Source organism: Myxocyprinus asiaticus, chromosome 10, assembly GCF_019703515.2.
Source record: "Myxocyprinus asiaticus isolate MX2 ecotype Aquarium Trade chromosome 10, UBuf_Myxa_2, whole genome shotgun sequence".
Taxonomy (NCBI): Eukaryota; Metazoa; Chordata; class Actinopteri; order Cypriniformes; family Catostomidae; genus Myxocyprinus; species Myxocyprinus asiaticus.
The window spans coordinates 34,746,321-34,755,059 of record NC_059353.1 but is presented as its reverse complement, the minus strand read 5'-3'; the positions used below and the strand labels follow the sequence as shown (position 1 = coordinate 34,755,059).

The following is an 8,739-nucleotide window of genomic DNA, read 5'->3' as shown; positions in this document are numbered from 1 at the left end:
TCTCCGTGTCCTAAAAAAAAAAAAAAAAAAAAAAAAAAAAAAAAGCATCTGACGAACGCATCATCGTTTCCGCCCTAGTTGTAAAAAAGGACATACAGAAGACTTGAAAAAGCGCGTCACAATAAATATTAAACCTCTATTCAAATTATATTTCGCGCCCGTGTCCTCAAATTGTTACGTCGCCATTAATATAAGAGGATGCTCTCACGTCGTTTTAACACATAGCAGCCTTGCGTTAAGTAGTTTGACTTTGTTTTGCACAAATGCGCCAATCCACAGATGAGTCGTTCTCTCTCACTCTGCTGAGAACTCCCCCCGCAATAAACAGACTGGTTTGCTGGTCTTAACTGGTTTAAGCTGGTCTCCCGGCCTGGTCAGCTAACTGCAGTCTGACCAGCCTGAAAAGTGCACAAACATCTAAAACTAGCCAACACAGCCTCAACTCAGTGAATATTGCAAGAGAAAAATAAATCCTTACCTGAACCAGGAAAGCTGCTTCTCGTCTGCTCTTTACACTGGAGCTTTCCTGGTTCAGGTAAGGACTTATTTTTCCTCTTGCAATATTCACTGAGTTGCACTTTAATCACACACCACTTCATCAAACTAAAACTCTCAGCATCACAGAACTCTTGCTTCCTGTTCGGCTCTGTGGTGCCCAGGCTCTCTCTCCCTTTCTACTTGCGGCGTGGCTCTATTTATCCGCTCTCCCCGTGCTTACTGAAATTAGAGACAGGTGTTAGACATAATTTAGCTCAGGTGTAAGCGCCCTTACCGCTTTCTCTCTCTCCGGAGAGACGCTTGACCACGCCCCCGCTGCCACACACAACAATACATCCATTTTGGTAGGCCTACTTAATTACGAGATTATGATCAACTGGATTTGACTACTCATTTAATCCTGCTTGTCATAATAAAAAAATGAAGTAGGTCTACCAATAAAATGGGTGTATAGTTTTAGTGTGCGTACTGAAGAAAGTGACGTGCTGAAATGTCTGCTCTTGTTGGTCTAGCTTTTAAATCACATGGACTTTTTAACTATGGAAATTCATAAATAAATAATGTATTTTTGTTAGAACTTTTTTTCTAGTCTGAATCTTTATTCAGTATGCAGACATCAGTTTCTTTTTTTTTTTTTTCCTCTTATACCATTTTAACTTTTTATGTATATATTTTTTTACAGTATATTTTAGATTTCTTACATTTTAGATCCAATTTTTTTTATGAGCCTCACTTTGTGCCCTCCCCGGACAAAAAAGTTTACAACAAAGTTGAAAGTCCCTAATTCTCTAGGATGTAATTGTATAACGTAGCATTAATTCCCTGTATGTCCACAGAAATAGCTAAACCAAAGGGGTTTCCACATATTTTTTTTGCCATACTTTATAGTGTACATTTGTTTTAGTACTGTTTATTATTTCATTCTATATAATAATGTAATAAAGTTTGTGTTTTTCCAGTCATTTGTCTGTCTGTTGCTAATGCAAATGCATTTTGTCTTAGTTATGCAGAGATCATCCATGTAAGAATTTCATTGTACTTAGTGCACTGTAGGGGAGAGTGGGGTAAGATGTGCTACTTCAAACATAAGTCGTCATTTTTTCATATTCCACATTATTCAAATTTTCATACACCTGCTGGGAAAAGGTTCAAAATTCAGAAAATTTGAATGTAGTGAAACAATGTTCAACATCTTGTAAAGGTATTTGGCACAGACTTTACCCTACAGCTACCATTTTGAGCATGGCTAATCGTTAGCCAAACAATGCACATTGTTGTCATACATTGGCGATTTAGCAACATGCATGATACATATTTTTAAAACTGTATAAGTTTGCTTTGACATATAATTATTTTTCTCTCACAGATGTACAGTCTAAATTTGTGGTCACATGACAAAAATGTAGTTTGCTAGACGGGGGCAATCTTTCCCCACTCTAGTCTGTACAAATGAAAATAAAGCTCGAGTCGACTTGGCTCAAATAGTTTCACACTGCAGTTTCTTATACCACCACACGAGAGCAGCAGTGTATTGTGACTAAGAGATAAATTGGACAAAAATGTTCGAAAAACTGCTTCCTATGCACTATGAACACAATCTACTGTTGTTTATAAACAGTATGTACTGTAATATGCAACACATATAAAGTATGCTATTCTAAGTATTGCTTAATTCATGCACAATTATCTCATCCTTAATGTGTTTTAATGACAGACAAGGAAAGAGTATACAGCTGAGATTTGTTTCCCCAATGAAAAGTAACTTTAAAAGGGTTAGGTTACACTTGTTATATTTAAAATGCAGGATACATAATAAACAGAGCGATGAATGTACACTTTAATGTTAGTTTATTTTGGTGTGAATTAAAAATTTCAAATATTTCAATACAGTTCAGCATGTATTTCATGATGTATGGGGATCTGACATACAAAAAAAAATTCATCTTACTGATTAAATGACTTTGTAGAATTGAATAACAAACAAACTACAATAAAAATACATGATAGTCATTTAATAAATATTTCCTAAGAAATACATGTAATGAAAGAGACCTTTCTAAAATTTATTTGGAGACAATATAACAGCACAAGAGAGGCTTAGTCAAGAAATTCACTTAGGAATTAATGGCAAGCAGTATTATGGTAACTCAAGTATGTTACATGGAAAAGCACCTTTATCAAGATGCAAACCAAACATTAGCATTTTAAAGAATGTACAACCATACAAATACAGTTTATGTAACATGTTGTGCGTTCTGAACTTTAATTGTTGTTATGGTTTCTAGTGGCACAGGACAATGAAAAAGCCTGCACTTTGAAACAATCGTCTGAATTCTGTTCATGGAGAAAGTGTGAGGAGGCTGTACTGAATGACTAAATAAGGGTGGGGGGGGGGGGGGGTTTGGGGTACCAGTCGAAGGGAGTCCCTTTCAGTCCTCCGGATGCACTTTAGACAGCACTGGTATCAAGCTTCAGCAGCTTTCTCCTTTGCCTTCTGTTCTTGGTTATATCTGTGGAGATTGAAGAGCTCAGATATCGAACATCCGCAACTTGCTAATGCATAATTGTTTTTCCACTCTTTGTTCCTCTAAATTGCATTGTCTGTGTGAAAAGGATTACGGAAGAGCACTGAAGATACTCTGGATGACATGATATCAGATGGCTACTACACAACACAACACAACACAACACAAGATGAGCTTCACTGCTGGGTGGTTTGCAACAGCGCAAGGTTTGTTTGGAAATTAGCCAAATGTCAAAAATCCAGAAAATTCACAATTGCCCATTTTCCATTCATGTGATTATACAGTCTAATTAACTACTAGATTTATTCAAGCATGTATTTTATAGCTGAATGAGAGCAGACTGTGCTGTTTTTATGTGGCTTAAAGGTGCACTCAGTACTTTTTGTGTTTATGTAGTCTTGGACTTACACTGACACCTAGGGGCATGGATTCAGCAAATCAATAGTTTTCAGTTAAAGATGCCATTGAAGAGATTCACTATTCACAGTCAGCCACAATTTGATCCATGAATGAAAATGTCCAATAACAGGGTGGTTACTGAGATAAAGCAAGAAGTATTCGGCTGGTCATGTGATCCTAACATGGCAGCCCCCATGAGAGTGGTTTTATTCTTTATGTAGAATAAAACAGCTTTTATAAGGTTACTGATATGACTGGAGTCTTCATCTCATGTGAGTGCTCATGATTTTACTTTATTTTTTTTAAAAAACTGTTTCAAAGATACAATTCATTTCTTTAGAAGTAAAACTTTTTTTTAATGAGGAAAAAATTAGTGAGTGGACCCTTAAATATATCAGTAAATATTTTCTAATAAGGTGGAGTACTCACTTCCATATTCTGTAGAGCTGCGTAATTCCTGCACCTCCAACAAAGAAGTTTACAGCAAAGAGGTTCCAGTTCTTGGGTATTATAACCAGGGAATACCTGGACCAAATAAGACCTGAAAAACATAGGGAGGGACATTTGATGTGCAGTTTTAGAAAAGAGTTGGATGCAGTTAGTTCAGAATATATGGTATTATATTGGTTTTACCAATTAATCAGTGCTGATAGTTGCTTTTTGGAACTATGGGTCATCTGCAAAAATCTATGCAGCTAGTCCCTGATAGTTTTTTCATCACTTCCTATTTTCAAAATAAGAGTCCCTGTTGTGTTTTGGGCTTGTTTACACTTAAAGGACCCGTGTTATGCACCAAATTGTATTTTTTTATGGTTATTAATAGGACTCTTTTTCTGTGCCTGCCATAGTAAGAAATGAATAAGATTTCTTTTTTTACATTCTATAAATCTATTTTAAAAACTATCGGCCAATTAATTGGTTATCTGCCTTTCCCATCACCTTAGTTATCGGTATTGGCAAAATCCACTATCGGTCGACCTCTAGTTCAGAACACCCTAATATGTTCCCCATATTTATAATAAACTATGCACAGTGTTACAGTCTCTATGCAAATGTTATACCTGTGGCTGTCAATACAGCAGACTGCGAGGTACTGAGTTTTTCTGCTGGACGTGACAGGTCTGCTAAACCAGCTATCACCAGACTCTGTGGGAAATCAGAAAAATGAATCAAACAGTTAAATAAATAATAATAATAGTAAAAAACAAGTAAGCATAAAAAATTCTGTTAATCTTACCCATTTAAACATTGGTGCCCAGAAGAACACAGTCTTTGGACCTAAAGAGGAGGAAATCAATACAGTTGAAATATGCACTGATCAATACTAATGGTTGTTGCAATTACTCGGATGTTGAGAAAACATGTTGTTTTTTTTTCTCTCCAGATATCAAAAGGACAGTAGAGAGCAGACAGGAACATGAAGGTATAAAATGGGATAGGGACACAACATAGCTTATAATTGAGTTTGAGCCATCAGCTTTCTATATAACTTAAGCTCACAGATTTTTTTTAAACAACATCTGAAAACCAATCAACATTAAAAACACCCACACCCAACCATTTCAGTTTCATTTAAAATAGCACAAAGAATAGACCAATCATCTCTAGCATTTAATATGATCTCCTGTATCTGACAAATGAAAAGCGGATGTCAAAAAATGTTTACCAATGCACAGTTCGAGAACTTTAAGATCTTGTATTGTTTGTTGCTTTGTCTTCTTTGGTTTCTTGCCAGTCAACCTTGCTTCACATGCATGTCATGTGATCTCTATTATTCTGCCACCAATACCCACATGTCCTTCAGGGAAAATAAACTATACAGACTGACTCATGTACAATTGTTCATGTGAGTTTAAGGTAGGAGTTCAGGTTATACAGCAATGAAGATCCAACTATGGCTGTAAAGACACTCATAAAGTATATGTATATTGAAACGAATAACATGTTTGCAATACTTGCAAAACCAGTATTTCAGATAGCAATATGACAAATATTATGAAAAGTTGTTTCCTGCCAGGTTTTAAAGGTAATAATGCTTAGCCTGTAAACAATACAGAGGTGAAATATTACCAGGCATCATGGTTTCCATGTAGAAATCCAAATAAGATTTCTACATCTTAAACAGTGGCTTTACAGACTATATAACTATAGTTCATTACCATGTTACATTTATTACCTGCATGTTAAAGCATTAAATTGGCTCTTTTTAAACATCTAATAAGACAGAAACATCTGCTCAGGGAGCAGTTTCTAGCAATTTCATATGACACACTTTAGTGTATGCTGCCATCTCAAGAGGATAAACGGACCAGTATGGGTGACAAAAAGCCGTCACACCAACAGCATTCGTATTACCTGCAGGGTGGTTATAAATAGGTCTCAATTTAGCCGGCAGTATATGCTCGATCCTGCCCAGAAGTCTGTGGTAAGAGGCTCTCACTCCCACCATAGCCATGATGACCGAGAAAACAAGACTTTTGGACGAGCATTAAGTGCAAATTCTGCGTTGTTGTCCTACTTTCGACCTTCCTAATGCAGTTTACTGATATGTTGTTGTGGGAAGTGTCAGCCAGCGCCTTCGTCGCAAGGTGAATTACGTCATGACGTAGCGGAGCTTCTGAGGTATTGGATTGGTTGATGTATTCACGCCTCTTTGCGTGGTTGGTTGAAATGGGGTTGCACGCTATAAAGGGGAGGGACTTTGTGCAAAACGCTCTGAGAAGGGTAGAACCAAAACATTCTGCTGAGATTACAGTTAAAATTTAGAGCGTGGAAGTTAACAATTTCTATGCGTTTTTGTATCAAATGGTGAGCAAAGTTGCGTTACACAGTGTCTTAAAATGCACAGTATGTTTGGAATCAGGGCGTAGCTCAAGAACAGTATGTGCCGAAATTAATTTAACTCGTATTTATTGAAAAAATATGGCATAAAAGCGTTTTCAGCTATTTTGCATTGAGCTTTATTGCACACATAATTATTGTCTAACAGGTATATTTTAACTATTTTAAATTAAATGGCTATCAAAGTTTCTTCAGGGTCATTATCGATTGTGACTGTTGGTGAAACAGCTTTGTCACATAGTACTTGTTACTTTTCTCAGCGCCAGACCAATCATAGTCGTTTGTGATTACTAGGTTATTATAAAAAAAAAAAAAAAAACAATTTATGAAGATATTCTAAATGATTATATATTTAATAATTATTTATAAAACATGTAATTAAAATTGTTATTAAAAATACAATTATTAGTAATAATACTTATTGGATTTATTAGTATTAGACAAAAGCCTCATGTGAGACGAAAAAAAAAAAAAAAATCCTACAATTGTAATCTGAACGCGCCGTCAAAGAATCGGCGTAACAACTGCGCATAATTGACGCTCTCGAGAACGACCCGCTCATTAACATCAACGTACTGCGCGTCTCTCCCTTCATTGGCTTTGGGCTCGAGATGGATTTGACGTACCAAAACAGCAGAAGCTAAAGCGGATAGCCAAACAAGCAGCACAATATTTTTACTACACCTTAAAGCAATCATTCATGAAGCGTCGGAAGCGGGTCGTCGCATGGGTATCGATACCGTGGAGTAATATTCACTCCTTTATCCATTACCAGTTGTTGTTGAACTTATAGAGACTATTAAGCGTTGTGCAGTAAAATAATAATAATCAAACGCCACGGAAAGAAGATAAACACAAGGAAAGCGCTCGCTCGCCTTTTTTCACCCATGCATGTCTCAGCATTAGAGGTTTAAACACAATGTCCTGCTCTGGCAACCTCATTTGGGATGTGAGAAAACGCACCATCGGATGCGCAGATCCAAACGGGGTCAGGGCAAAATTTTTAGGTAAGAAACTGCTACCAATGCGAAAATCAGCTGTCATATTTGTTTACGAAGACTTTCTTGGTGACAGCTGTCATCTGAGTTTGCACACAGGACAGAGACACTGGTTAAAGACCACCTGATACTGTTACTTTGATGCTGTTCTGTGTTAACGACGTTTTTGGTATCACACTAATGATATTGGTAACGTCTTGGTTCAGAAAATTCAGAGATGTTCATCTGATTTGGCTTGAACGAGCTCTGGCTGAGTGTTTAAATGAATCGAGTTGATTTCCAGTTTAAGGGGAAGAGGATACACATTTCCCTTTCCGATTTTGTAATGTGACTCATTTAAACTAAAAATATGCAGCTTAGGCATCATCTTTTTAAATAGACAGTCTGCATATTATTTCAAAAGTGATAGACCCTACAGAATAAGTGTCACAAATTTGCTTAAAAACTGCTTTAATGAGATCCACAACTCAGTGCTTGGTACTTGACAAACACTTATTAAAAAAAAAAAAAAAAAAATCCTTATTATTTTTAATAAGGATTAAATGACTCGGCCTTGTCCTTTCCTCTGACTATTACTAACAAATTAATTTAAGAAACCATTTCTAAAATTAGAAGTCTACCTATTATGAAACATGATATACGTTTGTGTATGTACATTGCTGTATGCATTTATTGACTTTCATCAAAAGTCTGTACTGGAATTAAGGTCATCTTTGTATGAACAGTTACAATAATCCATCAAAACATGCAAAAGATAGCCTAATACTCCCACTGAAACCACATGCCATGTAGGTTTGGACTATACAAATTGTAACGGACAATTGACTCCAATAAAATAATCACAACCTCTGTATACAGTCAATAAAAATGCAGTTAAGTTTAGTTTTTCTTGCGCTCATTACACATACAGTAGGATGAAGAGGTGTCCTTTGTTGGAAAGTTTGAGTATAAGGTTAGAATTAAAATGTCTTATTTATTGATTTGGGAGGATCGCTGTTATTGGTTAATAATGTTTTAGACTTTAAAAGTTTTATATTTACATGGTCTTTGTTGTATATTTACAATGTCTTGTGTTACATGTTCCTAAAAAAAATTCAAGGTTCTCTTGAAATGTTCTGTATTGTCAGTATTTTTCTTTTTAGAAAGATGTTCAGTGTTGAATACAATGACAGAATTGTTTATTTTTGGGTGATCTATTCCTTCAAGGAAGACTGAAATTTTTTTTGAGTGGGGTTTACTTAAAAAAAATAAAATAAATAAATAAATAAAAATAAAAAAAACCTAGGAAACAATTTCCATGCAGAAATTGCTAGTAAATTTAACAGACCATATTTTATAGAAATTCTCATGTAAAGTTTACTTTGTAATACTCTGTTTCAAGTAAAGTTTACTCACTCTTTGTTTGAACATTTTACTTATGCAATGTAGCACTGAATTAAGCCATGCTTTTAAAACTGTACTAGCATTTCATTGCTTAT

General features: G+C 35.7%; 2 protein-coding genes across 9 annotated transcripts in view; one reads left to right on the top strand and one right to left on the bottom strand.

The window, feature by feature from the left end:
• Positions 1–2,329: 2,329 nt before the first annotated feature.
• On the bottom strand, positions 2,330–6,004 carry LOC127446739 (mitochondrial pyruvate carrier 2-like). Its single transcript, XM_051707887.1, has 5 exons — positions 5,778–6,004; positions 4,660–4,700; positions 4,484–4,568; positions 3,852–3,963; positions 2,330–3,008 (listed from the first exon to the last, which is right to left on the bottom strand). Exons 1-5 carry the CDS (start codon positions 5,875–5,877, stop codon positions 2,963–2,965), a joined length of 384 nt encoding a protein of 127 aa, XP_051563847.1. The 5' UTR covers positions 5,878–6,004; the 3' UTR covers positions 2,330–2,962.
• Positions 6,005–6,159: 155 nt separating this feature from the next.
• The window catches only part of LOC127446730 (DDB1- and CUL4-associated factor 6-like), a 72,148-nt gene continuing 69,568 nt past the window's right edge, over positions 6,160–8,739 (top strand). For 3 of the 8 annotated variants that reach the window (XM_051707866.1, XM_051707871.1, XM_051707868.1), the window contains exon 1: positions 6,160–7,270. In XM_051707866.1, coding sequence (XP_051563826.1) covers positions 7,183–7,270 — 88 coding nt within the window. In that variant the 5' untranslated portion in view covers positions 6,160–7,182. The remainder of the gene's footprint in view (positions 7,271–8,739) is intronic. The other 5 variants (XM_051707867.1, XM_051707869.1, XM_051707872.1 and 2 more) reach the window with 4 other exon arrangements.